General features: G+C 35.4%; 1 protein-coding gene across 7 annotated transcripts in view; it reads right to left on the bottom strand.

Moving 5' to 3' along the window:
• Positions 1–19,755, bottom strand: part of VPS13B (vacuolar protein sorting 13 homolog B) — a 436,966-nt gene that overhangs the window by 208,515 nt on the left and 208,696 nt on the right. For all 7 annotated transcript variants that reach the window (XM_032130187.1, XM_032130207.1, XM_032130170.1 and 4 more), the window contains 2 exons: positions 8,657–8,784; positions 45–279 (listed from right to left, as the gene is read on the bottom strand). In XM_032130187.1, coding sequence (XP_031986078.1) covers positions 45–279; positions 8,657–8,784 — 363 coding nt within the window. The remainder of the gene's footprint in view (positions 1–44; positions 280–8,656; positions 8,785–19,755) is intronic.

Here is a 19,755-nt window from a genome sequence, read left to right as displayed (position 1 = left end):
AAATGGAAACGAAAGAGTAAGGTTTTTTGAGCTCATCATGTTACCTTCTTCCAGGATGGGTCTCAGCACAACAAATGGGATTTCTTGCAATGGTTCCATGTGTTTGTGTCCAGCACTCATAATCTTTATCTGGGGCAAGCAGATGACAAGTGTGCCAGGCATACTGGCCTGCCCATGGTACCAGTTTCGCACAGTGCCAGGAATGTCACCTGACACAATAGTACTTGGAGAAGGCAGGCTGTCATTTGGAAGGAATACACAACAAGACTGCACTTCAAGCTGAAAAGACAAAGCCAAGAAAGATTCTCAGAAATAGATTATTTTCTCCCTCACTGTGGAGTATTCACCTTGGTACAAAATCTGAAGTTATTAATGCATAACAGTTGACTGAAAATAGTCTAAACTTTTAGTTGAATTAAGAGAAAAGATGAAGCAAAATGCTGGAAAATAATATTTTCTCTTAAATTATGATTATAGGAGGGGAGAAAGAAGAAGGATGTTTTTGCTGTGTAAATTCATCAGAAAGGTGTTGCCATGTAAAGTGAACACACATATATCTACATTTCAACAGATTGTTACAAAGTGCAATTGAGTCAGAAAATGTTCTGAATGAGAAAGCCCTCCACTTTTTGCTGTTCATTAGCTTTTGTTAGCAACAGCTAAGTCTCTAGAACTAGTCAAAATTTTATATGCTGTTACTTTCTATAAAGAACTGTTTCAGGGAAAATTCTGCCTTTACTTACTAGTCAACAGTATTGAGCAAGTACAAAAAAGTTAATCATTAGAAAAAATAGGAAAAACACAAACGAGAGAAAAAGTGACTGAGTTTTAAACAGAGAGGTGTACACATAAACAAAGAGATAGTAATAAAGTTGACAAAGTTTATACAGCTTTTATCCACTTTTCAATGCAAATAAGAAGCAGCACATATGGTTTCATACAAAATAATATTTTTTTTTCTTTATTTTCAATGTTGTTACCCTGAAACATATCTGACCATTTTGACATCTTCTTAGGGGCTTCTAGAGAGGCTGAGCAAGTCCAAACCAAGAAGTCATCACATCTTGTTAACTCAGAGGTGATGTAAGCTACGGACTGTTAGTCTTCCTTGGCTCTTACATGTACCATTCTGGCACCTGGATATCGAAAGGCTCCAACAGCCTGCACACTTGAATGCTTTGTTAAGCAAATACAAGCTGTGATTCAGTTCATTTCTTCACATTGCTTGGAAAAGCCTAGCATACAAATTGTTGGACAAGATATTATTTGTAGCTGTGATAAAAACATTTGTTTGCTGCAAACTTACATAACACTCTTTCGATGTGACATCGTTTAAGACAGCTTAAAAGCAATAACCAAGATTTGTACTTCATACTCTTCCCTGAAGGCTATTAGGCCTTCAAGACCACAGTAGTGATTTGTAATAGAGCTAGAATTCCATGGCACTGTAAGTACTTTGCCAGCCTAGTGAGTACACAGATATTCATCTTTCTTTCAGCATTTTTGTGCCCTTTTGCTTAGACAAACTGACAAGAATTCACTACAGAAAAATATAAGTAGAATTTTGCAAAAATAAATACATTGGTTCACGAAGTCTGTGTTTGTTTCTGGATTTAGAACTGTTTGAGTTGTAAAATGAAGTTAATTACATCTTTGATAAGTAGTTTATTGATCCAAGGTTGCAGAGTGTACTTTATTTATACTGGATGAAAAGCTAGGGTGTATTGTTACAGATGTAATAGATTTGGATTTTTTTTTAATGGAAAATTAGTCTTTGTGTCAATTTGCAAAGATTTTTACAGTGTCACATTAGATCGTTTTCTGGTCTATTAGTAATAGGTTGCAGGTCAAGCCATCGTGAAATAATGATAAATAGATGACAAAAGAACTTATGATCAGTATAACTATTGTTTTATCCCTGCATTTGCTGAGTAAACAGTTTATAAAAAATCACCCATTCTTCATACACACACACACATATATATATACATATCTATGATGATTAACATCAAATGCTGCCTGGATATACGAACCATGTGGTAATAATAATCCAAAAATTCCACCAACTTAAAGAGATACTATACTTCGCATTACCAGCAACAGGGTCTAGAGGACATGTTTTACAAAGCACTCTCAAGAAGAGATCTCAATACTCAGTGGAGTTTTTGCACTTTGTTTACAGTTCACTACAGCTTTGTACTAAAGAAAAGTTCTTTGGATCCCATTTGGTTTATTTTACTTTACTGTATCAAGAATACTGAAGTAGAATCACAACAGTTTCACCCCTTTAAATTCCTGATGGAAATTCTTTTTTTACACAAGGAACTCTTTGTTATTAATTTTAAAGCAACTGAATGGGACTTGGATCATGAATTTTGGTGGGCTTTAAATGATAGCATCAGGCCTCCATATGTGTGATGGATACACTTGGCCTCCTTAACCGGACCAGCAGTAGCTCCGTACAAGCTCCAAATGAGGTAAAGGCCTGAGCTGTAGCCAGGTCAAGAACTCCTCCAGGAAACCCTCAAAGAGCAGAGTCACCCAACAAGCATCACACCTGATCATGTGTTTTAACACCTGAATGTGTTTTTTCCAAGACTCAGTTATCAAGGAACAAAGAAAGCTGTGGGTACAAGGAGTCTCTTGCACACCCTTCCCACTGCATGCAATTTGACTACAAGCCAATGACAGCCTAAGTGATCTGCCTTTGAGTTCTCCCTGCCAGGCAGGATGGCTGCAGGGAGACACCTTTCAAGGTTGTTCCAAGTGGCAGAGAGGCCTTTCTACTAGCAACAGATCTCTGGGTGAGTTCAATTCAAGCTTTCTCTAAATTGCAACTAGACTGCACACCAGTGACTCTCCCCTTGAGCTGGGATGCCTTCCAGTGTTTGGGATTCCTTATCTGAGACTGAGTGTTCCTTCCGTAACCCAAGGCAGAGAGATCCCTTATTTGCAGTAGAACATCAGAAAGCTGCTGATAGCATGCTAAAATAAAACGAATGAAATCCATGTTAGGTAATTCCTTCAGATAGACTGTTGTCAAAGTTGAGACTAAGATTGGACCTAAGCTCCATCAGCAGTTTAGAAAGCAAGAGGGTCTACTCTGAACCTCATGACTCAATGGAAGGACTTCCTTACTCTCTGTATTTCTTCTGTTAGATATAAACTGTTGTCCAGATCAGATCCAGCTGCACCTAAGCATCAGGGGTGTGGCAAGCAAGGAAATCCGGTCTGAATTTCATGACTCAATGTTTGGGTTACCTTATCCTTTTCCATCTTCGGCCTCCATGTAAATAATGCCAAATTTATCCTAATTCCATTTTCCCTTGTATGTTTCAACCATGTAGTAAATGATAGAGCAAACCTTGCTATTGAACTTTACCAAGTTACACCTTTATGACTTTATGTTAAAATCACCTTTGCTAATGCCTTTGATGATGATTCTTTAAGTTCTAAATCACTCATTCATGACAAATTGGTGCAGTCAGCAGGATCCTAAATCCGGATTCGTTAAGAATTGATGGTATGTAATATTACAGAGTTGCTTACAGATATGGTTTTGCTTATCTGTGTTTCATTTAAAGTTTTATATGAATAACAAATTTTGCAAAACATTACTGCAGGATTTCAAAGCCCGACACAATGAATATATGGCAAAAGTCCCCATTTTAGAGCAAATTTTGCAATTATTATAATCACACAAGAAATTACCAAGTCGAATGCACAAGGGCCCAATAAGTGCAAAACTGAGTTGCACCTGTTGAACTTCTCAGAGGTAGCTTCACAACTACCAACTTCAATGGAATTTATGTACATTTAATTCACAGAATCCGGAAATTTGCCTATTCACAAGTTCCAGTGAAGGAATGGAAGAGTGCACCTAAAATGATGGAATTATATGCTGGACAAAAGTGAGAATGTGCACTACAGATTGCTTCACCAATCGGAAAGTGTTTCAAAATATGTGTAATCCAACTTCTTAAAATTAAACTACATCAATAGTATATATTAAAGCTATCATATAAATCTTCTTACACTTTTTAAATAACCGTTAAACTGTGTGCCTAAAATTGTGAATTTAATGTAAGATGTGACTGATTTATGTAACTGAATATAAATCTGCAGCAGTAAATCCTGCATTAATGTAAGGATCTGACAATCCAAGGGAAAGAAAATGAAGTAATCTGCCAGTAAGAAGTCCTCAAGCTGAGGGTCAGATCCTGTTCATGGAAACCATCTGGTTGGGACCCTCCAAGCCACACCAAACACAAATGATCTTTTAAAAAAATATCCTATTCATTAATGCTTCGCAGCTGCACTGAGTGTTACTTCATTTTTCCATGGCAACATCCTTTCTGTTTCAAGGATCTGATTTCAGTTTTGGTAGCAACATGTTCGTTTGCCAATACTGAACACATTCATGTGTTAAAGAGAACGAATTATTACATTCTTGAAACAGGATCACCCCCTATTTTCATTTCTATTATGTCAAGGCCTATACATGCTAAATAATGTACACTAATGATAAACCAATGAAGCAAGCACTATTTTCCCTTCTACTTGTAAAACATTATGTAAAGTATAACTCTACACTCTACACTTTTACAAACATATAAGCCTAAAAATGTCCAATGACTCTTGTATAAAAAGGAAAAGATTAAGTTACTGGAGTATTTTTAATTCTTATTTTATGAAAAGGAATGTTGTTTATTAGAGAGGAGAGTTAAATAAATACTGCTGAAAAATTAAGTCTTCCTAACTGAGGAGGGTAGGTCGGAGGGAAGAAAACAAAACAAGTGACTCCCCACAAGTGCAATGAAGAGGGACAGGTTGTTCAAGTCTTTACAGCCTTTCATGATAGTGATACCATAAGGACATTCCCTTTCATAACCCACATTTTACGGCTACATATGTCAATTAGAGGCACTGACGATTTGCCACAAGGTGACTCTTGCATATGGGTATCTCTCCAGGGAAGTTGCCTCTCTCTGCATTAGTCAGCAACCCTCATAGCTCTCAGCAGAAAGGTAACATGTTTTTCTGGGTACAGAGTATCATCTTGCACTGACTCCCCAAACTGCAAAGAACCACTGCTTACACATCTCATGTGCAGGTTCTGGTGCACCCAGTATTATAAGACCATAGCTCAGCTGCCAACATCCAAATTCGTTCTGCACTTAGACCATCTGCAGTTGAGGCAGACATGCAGTGTTTTTTACAATTTTAAAGGGAGAACAGAAATACGTGTCTTGAAGGTAGACAAAGTAAAAACGTTATAAATGGAAAGCAGAACACAAAAGAACTAGGAGAGCAGGCTACCTGTACATAAAAATGACATAATAAGGATCAGATACATTTTCTTTGACCACTTAAAACACAGTGTCATTGTGCTTCATAGTATTCCTGTTCTTTTCTAAGAAAGCTTTTAAACATTTTAAAAAGGTTTTATTTAGTTACAGAAAACTCAAATTATTGCTGGTTTGTGGTAAGTAACCAACTTAAGAAATAATCCTATGTCATAATTGACAAATAACTGCTGAGAGCTGAAACTGCTAAATTACAAGTCACAGAATCTCTTCCTGACCCCTGGATAACAACATCGTTCAAAGAACAGAAGTCTTATCAATTCTGTCCTTCCCTTTCTCACCTTTCAGTGTTTCACTTCGTCAGAAATTTTTACAAGTTATTTGTGTTACAGAAAATAAAATTTTCAATAGTTTCAGGTAAAGGATTTATTTTTTTTCAAATAAATTCAGGGATATTTAAAGGCATGTGACATACCTAAGTTTTATATGTAACAATTACATTCTTATGTGGTTGGCACTCGTTGCAACATTACTCATTAATTAATTTACTTTTAATACAGATCCTTCATTGTTCTCAATGGAATTCAGCATTAACAGCCAATTAAAAAGAATTGTGTTTATACTGCTTCACAACTTTAGCAACTATTAGTATGAAGAACATGTGAAAAATGAGTATTACCCTCCTACACAGTGTAACTGCCAAAAAGACTTCAAGGCTGCATATAAAATCCTACAACAACTAAATAATAAACCAACATTTTATAATTAAATATGAAAGTCTTTTCCCTTAAATACTAATAGGTTACCACAACTCCAGTGCAAAAAATCTTCATGCAATATTCTATCAGAAGCAAGCCAGGGCTAGGCCTAAGCAAGTACCAACTTTGGATCCAAAATAAACTTTCCAGTTACTTTGGTTCCAAACACATTTACTTTCTCTAACTTCCACTAAAAGAATAATCCGTTGATGATTTTAAGTTATGAAGTTCAGTTTTATCTGACGACAACTACAGACTTTTTTGTCCTACAATCATGTTACTAAAAGATCCAGGAACATGAAAATTAGCTTTAGAAAAAAAGCCACAGAATCTAAGTGCTCCAGCATTTAACCAGACAAATTATTCTAGAAATTTCCCTTTTTCATGCCAAATAATAATACAGAAAATCTGTATGAATTTAACATTCAAATATAGTTATATAATTGTAATAAAATGCACATTATGTATAATAAAATAAATATAACACACTTGAATTTCAAAACAGAGTCATGATACTCATTTTCTTACCCTCTATACATTGCTTTGCACAGATTTCCCATTTTGGATGGTATTGAAAGAAACAAGATATATATATATGGCATTTGTGTCTTGAAAAACATATTTAAATAAATTAGAGATAGGGACTACTAGTAATAATAAAAAGAACAGGAAACATATCTATAAATCCTTCATATTTCACAAGGAAGGACTATTGCACATTTATGTGGAAGAACATACTTGAACTTTCCTGTAGTGCTTCCTTGGAGTCTTGAAATGTTTTGCTGATAACATGTAATAGACTTCTGGGAAGATACTGGCAAACACTTTACAAAGTACAATTAAAGCATAAGGATGAAACAAAGTGTGTAAGCTATTGTATGAATTCATAGGAGTGTTTAATTTCAACACAGAGAAAAACTAAAATTATCATTTCATGGTCATAATCATGAAAATAGAAACCATGAGTACTCCACCAAAAAAAACCTGTAAAAAGTAAATAAATCTAGAACTTTGAGCACCAGAAAAAGTACCCATACCTCTGCCAGTGTGAGCTCTATTCTGTATGTTAGGTCAGAGAAGCAATATATTTACAAATTACTCTTTGAGAAAACCCTTGCCTATCACTGCCACCAGTCTTCATCTCCACAGAAAGAAACGCTACCTTTTTTTCCTATCTAGTAACACATAAACTTCATGGTTGGCATTTTAACCATTCGTCAAAACATTTGTTGCTCACAAAAAAGAGTATCATGAAAAACATATGAGCCAAGTATCATAGTCCTGATTCAGTTTTCCCCCTTTGTTATATTAATATTTTTATTATGACTCAAACTGTAAGCCTCATTTATATAGGGAGTCTCACTGTGCTAAGTGCCACCCAGACACATAACAAAAATACACTGCTTCCTTCAAATAGATTACAAATTCTCTCTCTTATCTACACATTTTAATCTACAGTGGTGAGAATATTAAGAAAGAAAGGAAAACAAGCAAAATACTCATGAAACAATGATGAAAGAGAAGGCTGAAAACTAAATAGATTTAATGGAAAGCATCTCCTCAACTTCACTGTGTTCTGCAATCAGGTGACAAGTCTAAAGTTCTTGCTCAGGCAAAACTTTCAAACTTTCTAAAACTGTGAATTTTAAGTACTTTCTACATAAAAGAGGGGTGACAGACATATTCTGGGATAAGCCTGTATATTATTAAATGTATTTCTTGATAGCAAGAAGGAACAGGCATTCAACAATTACTTTCTGTAATAAAGACAAAAAACTTGCCAAAAGTTGAAATAAAGACAATTTTTTGGCATTTTGTGATTTAATTAAAAAAAAAAAAGAAATTGCTACTATATCCTGGTGTACCATAAAATACTGATCTCATAGAATGTATGGTTCGAGAGGCACAGGTTATAATAATTCTAAATTAGGATAATTTTTCAATAAGCACTTGGTAAGTACTGGGAACAACACAGTCCTGATTTTAGCACTTCTAAGCCATCTAATATTTGTTCTTGCAATTTTAACATTGGACTCGTAACGTGGCATCTATACTGATGCACAAAAACTCTGCTTTCACTAATCAGCAGCTACAATCTAGAGCAGTATAAACCAAAATGCTTTCATCCGAGCAGCCATCTACTTGTCCTTCATGAAAAAGTAGGCAAGTAAACCGCTGAGCCTTCACAGTGTAACAACAGTAATTGTATCACACACCTCAGGAAAGTATTTATCATATGCACTTTCCTCAGATGGTTTTAGAAAAGAAAGCATTCTGCAAAACTGACTGCTGGTTTTTAAATACAGAAAAGTGTGACAAGCAATTTTTATTCATATAATTTTTGAAGGATCTTTCCCTTTAAGTACAAAACAGTATTTCAAAACCTAATATTTAAAACCAAAGTATTCTTTGCTTAATTTACCCAAAATCTTACTTTATTTTTCATTCTCTCAGACTTTGAAGCTACTGAAATAAGACAATAAAACTTAGGAGCTCCTTTAAAATCCCTCTAATAAAAAGCACTAGGATGCATTAAAAGTATCATAAAGTTTGGAAACACATAGGGGTTTTTTCACTTCCTTTTCATCTTACCTGAAGTGTAAGGCACTTAACTGCATTCCACACTATTCCAATAAATTCCTTCATTCTTTCCTCAGGACTTCTGCAGCTTTCAGATGAGTTCAGCATGGTTTTCATAGGGAGTGACAAAGGACGAGATTCTAATGCAAACAAAAAAACTCAGTTACAAAAAGAACATCTAAGTAAATAATATACTTACTGATAGCAAAGAAAAACAGTTACTTTACATTCTAAAAGAGTCTTTCTCTCACTGTGTATATCTCACTATGCACATAATAATAATGTGTCTGTATTAGTTTTAAACTTGTCACTACAACTGTACCGGTTAAGCCTTGTGAGAAATACAAAGCAATAAAATTAAATGCTCCAACTTTTTAAACATGAACTGCTAAGAAAATAATAAGAAGAATGTTTGATTTAAACAAATTAAGACAGTTTTCAAAGTGTGATAACCTATTTGATGATGCAATCGAAATCCAAGGGGTTTTCACATACATTGCTGCCAGTGCCATCTAAAGGTTTCACCTTTCTAAAATTGTAAGAAATTACAGACCACATTAAATAACAGCCTTTAATTTGTTTTCTTTGAAAAATTCCCTTAAAAAACTTGAGCATGCTTCCAAAAAAAGGCATAAAAATTAAACTATTTTCTTACTTTGTCAAATTTTAAGGTAATAAAGTATGAAATATTTCACCAAAATCCAATGTTTTCTAATAAAAAGAGACATTTCCTTAAATCGTTAGTTATTTAATAACATGAACTTGAAAAGATTTTAGATAACACAAACATTAAATTAAATATAAGCACACTAGAACTTCAAAAGAGGACTGTGAGTGGTGTATAGTTCCTTCTGACATGTTTTACAGAATATCCTTCTCCTTGTGTTTTGGGATACCCACCGAATTATTGTCAGCTTATTTAACATTTCTAGTTTTGGCCTACATGTTGTCGAGCTGACAAAACTGCAGGAATAAATTATGAAGACTTCATGACTTAAATTTAAACTAAATTGAAATCAGTGTGTGACAATTTATGTCTACCAATTTTACAGCTAGGAGAAATCTGTGGCGTGAAAATTACAGAAAAATTCTTAAGACAAAATTAGGCTATCAATTGAACTAAGGTAAGCAAAAATGTATGCTCCTTGATATGCATCACCGGTTCTTCAGTAAGGCAATGGAACATGCGAAGATTTAAAACTGAAACATCTAAGAAGTGAATTTCTGCCAAGAGTATGCAATGTTAATGTCACTGGAAGAATTAATTTGTGCCATTTCCCCCCTCAAGGCTAGAATTCAGTAACATTATCAGAAAAAAATCCCTCAAGAAATAGTACTTTTAATCATCTTAAAGAGAAATGGTCACTTTATTAAACTGATGCAGAATCCAAAGACTCAGAAAGAGAGGTGGTCAAGAGAGTGAAAGAGGATTTTTACGGCTGCAGTATAATTATTTCTCTCAGAGATTCCTGGCTCCAATTATGGATATGTTAGAAGGATAAGGAATGAAAACTGGATCGTGAGAGTGTAAAAAGCATGACATTTCAGGACTGTTTGTTGTCAGCTGTTCTGGAGAGACAAACATGTAAATTGTCCATCTGGAGAAGCAGCGTGCAATAGCTGTTTTATAACATCTCACACAGACAGTTTTATGCCATGCAGTATGTCTTCCATCCACATTATGAATGGATTAAGTTAAAACAAAGAGATTAATCAAGGAATAGCTGCTCCCCTTTAACTTATTACCCCACCTCAATTCACACCATATTCTGTGTAGTCAGGCCCTACACTATACATACACTACAAGGTAAAAATTAGGAACAGCTTGAGCACCAAGAAATATTAAAATAAGAGTCATTGAAGCATAGAACTCTACAACACAAGGGTGGGTAAGGGTGAGAATGGCATACGAAGTCACTCTGAGACTCTGGGAATTTCACAGGTAGGATACTTCAGTTCAGGATGAGTAGATAAACACAATGTAAACCTACATATTCTCCAATCCATTCAGCAGGGATTCTCAACATCCTACATCGCTTAACAAGCGCATCCCTCATGAGTGGGATTTAAAGCTAGGTTTTGTTCCAATCTCCCATATTTTATTTGCAGGAAAACAAACAATGCTAATTCTCTCTCAGTTAGTGGAATAGCCAGAAACAATAATCTGTGAATTAAAAATAAAACTAGCTCACTGAAGTACCTCCTGTTTTTCTTCATAAACATGTAATTCAAACTTGCAAAATTCCAGAAATATCCATGATAAAAACCAGCTTCACTATGACCCCTCATGCTCAACCAAGAGATCAAAAAAAAAGAAAGTCTCAAAATCTAAGAGACAGATAAGGAATCATTCAACCATAAATCATAGAAAATAGAAAAGGAATAAAAAGTATATCAGAGTGGAAGGAAGAAACAAGCAACCAAGTAACTCCTGAAGAGAAAAAAAGAAAGTAGTACATTTTTTTTCCTGTACTGTAAACCCCAGAGTTTTGCCTGAAGGGATGCTGGGAAAGAAGTGTCTTAATTCCCTGTCAGGCAAGGACATCAGGAAATGACACTTGCTAAGACACTGTCAGGTGTGGCTACCATGAGTGTTTGGCTAGTCCTCTACAGTAGACATGTAGACTGGATCAGCCTCATCTGTCTCAGTATGAAGGTATTTTCCTAAAATAATTATGCTACTTAGCTACTACTGAACTGAAAACCTCAAAACATTTCCTGGCAATGTAATCAGTCTTGTGTTGAACCCAGGTGCCAGTCAGCAACAGCTAGATAAAACATATGATTTGTATGAAACACTTCCAAATTGATGAGGGGGAAAAAACCACCAGAGCAGGGACTGCTTCAGGTTACACCAGTTGAATTTTTAAGAAAACCAGTGTACAGGAACATTTTAGTCCTTTATTATTTAATTCATATTTTTGCAAACATATACACCACCTCAATCACACAGAAGCTTCCACGCTTACCAATTTCAGAACACATTGATAATGAACAGACTTTTTCAAAAAATAGTACTCATCGAAGGAGCAGTTTTCATAACTCATTTCACAATTTCTGGTTAAAGTACAAAGGGAGTTCCAAGGGGTAATCCTGCAAAATTAATTATTAAAGTAGTCACTTTGTAGGAGATTCCACCAAGCAAGACTTAGAGGTATAAATTCTAGTTAAAGGTGTCTTTTTTATACAGACATGTCTCCTTCTTTGTGTTTTTTTAGCCTACTGGGAATGAGTTCTTTTAGAAGTCTGATCCAGAAAATACGTAAGTTTTGAAAATAAAAATAACTTTTGTGAAAATGACACTACTCTGTGCCATTAATATTCAGTGACTTAAGCAATAGAAAAGGGAAAAGAAAACTTCTGATGTGCGATATGGGACAAATGGACATTTCCTCAAATAATTCAATGCAAAAAAACCCACACATCAGAGACTTCCATTACTGGGTTGAGGACTCCTGATAATCTGTAGTCAGTGATGGTCTCATGCTTTCTTCTCCTTACAGCTAGCAATTAAACTAAAGGGGGGTGCCTTATTCCTGATTTCTATGTGGTACAGGCCTATCAGGTCTCAATCTCTCTGGCACAAGATGGACTCATTTCTCCAGTCCCACTGTGTGCCTCAGATACCTCACGCATTAAGAAGGCAGAAGCTTCTTTCTGGCTGGAAAAGGTTATCCTGCTGCAGGCAAACCCACACTTTCACTGATGCTCAAAAGCTCAGAGCACTCCTGCTTCAGGACAGGTCACAGACAGACACCCAGGCAGCAAGACTCTCTCCTCCATCAGATTTCATGACTGTACCCAAAATGTGTCTGTCCCATGACCTCAGCAAGCTGGGCAAGCTTTCCTTCCAACATCACATCATCTATCATACAGCTTTTCACACACCAGAAGGGAGCTAAGCTGAGGAAAATGCTGGTGCAATCTGACCACAGTTACCGAGAGGCCATGACAGCAAAACACATTAAAGGAAAAAAGCAATCCAAGGAAAGTGCACTCTTACTACATGGCTCTTTTTCTAGAAAGATTTTTCTTCTACTAAAATTGGAAGCAGTCTGCAGAGAGTCAAAGTACTCATTGGGATTTCTTTAGCAGGTACTCAGTTTCATGCATTAGATACATCTTTCCATAAAAAAACAAAATAAAAAATACTAAAGTGTTTGCAACAAATGCAACACCCTAAGGAACTGATCAAGGGGTCTAAAGGACTAGAAATGAGATCAAAATACAGTGGAGGAGAAAATTCAAACTTTAAAAAACCCCCCAAAAATCAAAATGGCCTACAGATACATATATACATATATACATATATATATATATTTTTTTTTTTTTTATTACAGATGATGAATTGTTTTCCTCATATGTAAAAAACCCCCAAAATTACTCCCCTAATTAATCCCCAAACAGCCACCACCTTCTAAAGACCTGCAACTTTTTGTAAATCAGCAGGTTTTTGGTTTTGTGTATAATATTAAATAAAAGTAAAAATTCAGTGAAACTTGTTACATAAAAGCTTGTTTGTCCATACATTTGCCTTCCAATTTTCCTCACAAGTCTCTATATTTTTATACTTGCAACACAATAGAACTAAACATATGTGTTTATAAAGATATTTGAAGGCATTACAAATCATCCACACTTTTGTGTAAGTATATATGACAGCCAAAGAAATTCTGTTCCAAATATAATACACTTCCATTAAATAATTTTATTCTGTGATTTAATATTAAAAAATTTTACATATACAAGGAATTGCAAAAGCACAGAGGAATATCTTGTTAAAATACTTCCTATCTTAATGCACTATTTTTCCCACCATTCAATTCCAAAGCAGCAGCTCACTGAAACCATGCTGAGAAGCTCAAACCTGCATTTACCAATATTTTCTGAACCATCAGTACCCTTCAGAAGTCTTTCGCAAATATTCACATTTTATTTTGAGGTGTCTTAAGACAAGTTATTCCCCACACTTCCATTCCTGGATGAATGATACTTGAATTATTCATATAACTGATATTTTTTTCCTAAGAATCGACTATGGTAATTACTTTTTGAAGTTTGCACTCTCCATCAGAATGCTTGAGAATAAAAGCAGTACTTAAATGACAGCAGGAAGTCCTTTTAAGCTTATAAAAATATGCAATATATTTGCCAGCATACTGAGTAGTCTTTGCATAAATAATTTCTTTACTGGCCTTTGAGCATTCTTGAATTCTACTTTACTAACACTGCAGATAACACATTACTTTTTATCAAGATAATAACTGAGCCACACAGTCCCTGGCAAAGCATGAGAGTGAGTCCCTTACATGCAGGACAATGGCAGCAGAGAGGTATAATGACTGAATTTGTGTGGTCACCCAATGAGTTAACAGCAGAGTAAGTGTTAAAACACAGAGGCTTTTAACATGTGTCAATAAACAAAGACAAATGTGATATTAATGTTGTGCAACAAGAAAGGATCTTTCTGTGTGAAAGTGTATGTTGGCTAGGGAATGCCTATGGTCAGCATTTTCTCCCACCAAATTTTTAATGATTGCTGCACTGTTTCTGGCAAAAAATACCTATTCGGTTCTGGGAACAAAAATAAAAGAGGACTGACACTTTTGTACAAATCAAAACCAGCCATTCAGAGGCCAAATTGAGCTACCATATTAGTAATTACAAAAATGTGATATTTGTGTGTTCATATCTAATGTCCGCATCTGAATTTATCTTAGTATCAGTTACCATTCCAAATACAATTTATACCATGAAGTAAGAATTTCAGCTTTTGGATCTGCAGTAAGCTCTGATAAATGTGGAATTCTGCCTAGTACTCTGCCTTTTTAAAAATACACAAAGTTCCTTAGAATTATAAATATAATTTAAAAATAAACAACCATTTGCTCTCTCTCAACACTGAATTTCTTCATACAGAAAGAATGTTTGATATATGACATTGGCTTTGAGTTACTAACGTTTCTGAAATCCACACAGTGAACTGAAGAAATCATGCCACCATAACAAAAATGTTAAACGTTTTACTAGCTGACAAAACTCAGAACAATTCATTTTCGATATAGATATGTGACTGTCCAGCCATTTAAAACTTTCCATAAATCACCTGTGCCTGGACACCTTCCTTTTAAATAATCCAAGAACTGAAGCCCATTTATAAAAATCCTAGTATTTTCAGGCACCCTAGGTAAATGTGCATCAGATTTAAATTCCTGATTTTACTTATTCCTTCAAGTATTTTACTTAACCTGTTTAGCATCTATTTAATTTCATTCATCTTCCCAAATTAATCATCGGTCATACATTTCATAGTAGGCATGAATAAACGATAATCATTCAGTTCATTGAGCAGAAATAGTGACCTACTAATTCAAATACTTCAGATAATCCATTGATTTCTTACCAGCCAGATTTCTCTCACATTTGCCAGTTTTTTTGCATTCCAACAGCTCATTTTAGCAGGAATCTAACTACATTCTAGTTGTACTTTAAGAAAAACAAAATCAGTAACTGCATCCAGTTTTGCTATGTACAGGTCCTATTCTGCTACACTGAAACTTTTCAGTAGAAACTTTAGTAACTTAAGACAAAACTTCAAATAAAAACATCAATTTGTCTGGAATCAGCTGTTCTAAATAAAATAGAGACATGTCTAAATTTAAAGCCTTGTCCCTTCTTCAGTTTTATGTAGAAGTATTTAATAGTGGTTCAGAAATATCCCATGTATACTTTGAAGAAATTTTAAGAATTCAGTAAAGCTTTCAAAATCGAATTACTAGCACTTCCCATAAACCCCAAGAAATTCCAGTTATAGTAAGTATCTAACTTAAGCAACTTAAGTTTTATTATATCTACACTACCAAATGTTAAGAAGTGATTAAAAGGAAGGATGGGGATCTTTCTTTGCCTGGTTTCTTATGGAAAGAAGGCTTATGCAATCCTATATTCTCTGCGAATGCATGCAATTCATTTAGTTGACCTGTAACTCCTTAGGTATTTGCTGGTCAAATTCAAAAGCATAGTATTTTAAAGATACTGTTTCTACAAGTTCTAGGAAAATAAGAGGGGTAAACCAGCAAGAAATTGGCAAAAGGAGTGCTGCCCTTATTAGAATTCAGGTGATTTTTACAGAACAGAAAACATAAAGGCTATCTAAGACAAGAGGTCTCAATTTTCTTGCTATTACACCATCCTCCATCTACTTGAAATACAAATAGTGGACTAGGTGTAACAGCATTTTTAAATATTTCAAACTCTTTAATTATTTCTCTGTAAGAACATAATTCCAAAGAACAAAACATCAGTGTTGCAGACAACAAGAGATTTTTCCAAAATGCAATGCTTTTATATCCTTTATTTCTCTCCATATGCACATACTCTTATGCAAAACATCTACACTTCCTGCAGAAGGAAACAAGGCTGGATTCTCTTCTCAGCTTTGAACTTGGAACTAATACTGAATTTGTAGTGGAATTAAAAGACCAGTTTGCTGTGTGTGAAGTGCAGACCTGGTCTATGAAAAATGTTGCCCCAAACCCACCACTGTTTCATTCTCTTTTGCAAATGCCCTTCCAATCTGTCCACCAGACAATAAAATGGAGCAGTCAGGTGCTAGACATAGCAATGAAAAACATCTGCTTCCTTTTGCAGGCCTAAAGTACGCTCATGACAGGGCTGAAACGCAGTCACCACCTGTGCCATGAACAAACATCTCACTATTGCATAACAGGGATCAGCAAAATTTTGTTTGACAAGTGTATGTTCAGTCATGGGACAAAGCAGTCTGTTTTCAGATGCTTTCATAAAAGGTTATGGAGCTTACTCCAACCAGAAAGTTCGCGACTTCTTAGAAGATACATTAAATTCCATTTACCTACCTGTTCTCTGGCTGTAAGAAAAGCCAGCTTTCAAGATTCTGAGTGACCTTTTCAACCTCTCTAAAGTAGCCTCCTTCATCAAAGGCATTCTTCATACTAAGAGCATGTGTGAGGCTACTTTCCCACTGTTACTGAAAAATTAGATGCCATAGTCACTGGATTATACCTCATAAGGTAATGTTAAATTTGTATCTGCGATATCATGGTTACTTCCACACTGATAAATGTTGGATGTCATGGTAGATGTTAGTGAAATTAAATTTCAGTGTCATGGCTAAAAAAAAACCTCACCAGGAGGCAGTAAAAAATCCAAACTACAAAACCCCCATATTCAATTCCATCTTTGATCATGAAAAATGCTGTATTTTTCAAACAAAATGTGAAAATAATTATAAAAAATTTATAAATATGAATGAAAATTACAGATTATTTTAGTAATGAACAAGCACACATCCTGAATGTGTGAAAACAGACACTTGGGCTTAAATCACTATTCAGTAGTGTGCCCAAGACAGCTTTCAAGGATTGACCTATTCATCTACTGCAGCCCATACTATCTTCCTGCATAAGTATGTTACATATATTACACAATTACACACTTACATAGCAATCATTTTTCCTCTATCGAGACATGAGATCTCTACCTCTATACACAGCTGTAGGTCTCTGGATCACTAATCATTGAACATGGAACTGCTGAATTGCTGAGAATGGGAGGAAAAGTGGGTGGACAGACAAACAGAAGTAACCTTTTTTTTCAATATTCTTTATCACCTTACTTGTTCACAGCCACATCATACCAGATTTAAACAATATATTCCATTATCTTACTCTGGTTGTGAAGCCACTGTGGTTAAGGAGATTTATAAACAACCACAGTTCGAGACTTAAGAACAGTAACCCTGGATTTTCACAGATGCCATATAGATAGTAGTTTTGCTCTTTTCCCATGCTACATTTTTGGCAAGGTGTCAGCAGCCATTAACTAATAAACTGAACTCAAGATCAACATTTTAAATAATTTTACAGCTGTGATTACAAACTGCATTAATTTAGTACATAGGGTTGGTTTCCAGCAGTTCTCAAGGGAGTGACTGCTGAGATCATGCTAGACCTGAAAAGAATTAATTCAAAATCACAACCTGAATAGCATGATTTTCAGATAAATCAATCTGCAAAGATCATGCATATGTACACATTATCAATGTAGGATCTCAGTTTTCTGACAACTTAGAACATGTGTAGCTAAAGCCCTGATGATTAATAAAGATGAGTTGTACAAGGATCACTGCCTCTTTATCTAGAATGCTTTTGTAGAGTTGGTAACATTAGACATCCTAGATGTATAATCAGTGTGGTATTCCTGTTATAAAAAGGTGACACAAATAATGAAAGAAAACTCAGACAGAAAGTAGGTGAAATTAACAGAGAGGAAATAAATTGAAAGATGGTGGGAGTGAGTGAGCCAGAAAAATTAGAAAGAAGAAGAAGAATCACAGGCACTCTATTTTTAGTTTAATAAACTATGGTCACTCATTCATCATGTTCTAACACATTATACAGCTGTAAAGAAACAAATTTTGAAAGAAAGAATCCACTGAAACTTCTCTGAGAACGGGATCTCACCTTTCACATTTGCATCCAACCTTTTCTAACCTCTGTAACTCGTAGCTTTGTAATGAGAGATCTTTTATTTCAGAGACACAAAATATGTGTTAGCTTCTACTGTCCCCTGAATCTTCCACTACAAAGCCAGTTTTTACAAACCTGGCACAAGGAAACTCTACAGGAAAAGATTCCAACATGACATGAAGTTTCAGGGGACTATACACAGAACAAGCCTGCATGGCCCTGCAGCATTACATGACTCTTTTTAATTAAGGGAAATCTGTGTGGTCTACTGAAGCAGACAGCATCTCTTCAATTAATTTAATTACTATACAAGGCGTTTCCTCTTTGACATTAATTTTGTATTTTTAGTCATAATTTTTGTACATAAATATCAAATATTTCTGCTATATTGTACCTGCCATTTTATCTCCAGAGTATAACAAATACATAAACATTTTAAAACACAGGTGTGCTGGGTTTAGGCTGGGGTAGAGTTAATTTTCTTCACGGTGGCTAGTACAGGGCTGTGTTTTGAATTTGTGCTGAACATAGGTTGACAATATAGTGATGTTTTTGCTATTGCTGAGCAGGGCTTACACAGAGCCAAGGCCTTTTCTGCTTTTTGTACTGACACAGTGGCAGGGGACTGGGCTTTTATGGGAGGTTGGGAGGAGACACAGCCAGGACAAGTGACCCAAACTGACCAAAGGGATATTCCAGTCCATATGACATCATGCTCAGTAAAGCTGTGAGAAGGTGGAAGGGGAGTGATGGAGTTTGTCTTCCCAAGTCACCATTGCACCTGATGGGGCCCTGCCCTCCTGGAGATGCCTGAAAACCTCCCTGCCCATGGGAAGCAGTGAATTAATTCCTTGTTTTGCTTTGCTTGTGTGTGTGACTTTTGCTTTCTGGATTAAACTGTCTTTATCTCAACCCACGAGTTTTCCAGCTTTTACCCTTCCAAGTCTCTCCACAATCCTATTGCTGGGGGAATGAGCGAGCGGCTGCTTTGCTGGCTGGGGTTAAACCATGACAACAGGCTGACCTTCAACACAGTAGTGTCAGGCACACTGCCTCTTAAAAATAAACCCAGTAGACCCTCTGATATGTATATATAGATTCACTTGAAAAAACAGTGCATTTTTTCAACAATTTTAAGTTGAAAATTAATGAAACCAAATTCAATAATCTCTTCTTTAGAAGACCGCTTCTAATTCCAAAAAAAGAAAATGCTTAGTCAATGTTCTCCCTTGAGAGAATTAGTATCATCACCTCTCATTTCTATAGTATCAAACTCTATGCTGCAAAATTATTAATAGAGAAGCCAAATATCTACTTAATTTCAAAAAATCGTCAGCATCTAGGCTAAACTTATTGGATAAATTGAATGAGTAAAGCAAGTGGCAGATAACAAATGAAATCTACAAATGAACTTTTCATTTTTGCAGCAATGTGTGTTGTCAGTAACTGAAAACAGATCTTGATATTGACTTCAAACTAAAAAGGTGAAAGAAGTTAAGATGCACAGAAACCCCTCTTTTGCTTTTATGACATTTTTTAAAATTTATAATTTCATTTTATTATTTCTCATACACACAACCCTGCCCCCAAAAAGAAAAACTG

Source organism: Corvus moneduloides, chromosome 1 (genome assembly GCF_009650955.1).
Source record: "Corvus moneduloides isolate bCorMon1 chromosome 1, bCorMon1.pri, whole genome shotgun sequence".
NCBI classification, from domain to species: Eukaryota; Metazoa; Chordata; class Aves; order Passeriformes; family Corvidae; genus Corvus; species Corvus moneduloides.
Note: the sequence above shows the minus strand (reverse complement) of the source record. Positions and strands in the feature narration are given on the sequence as shown.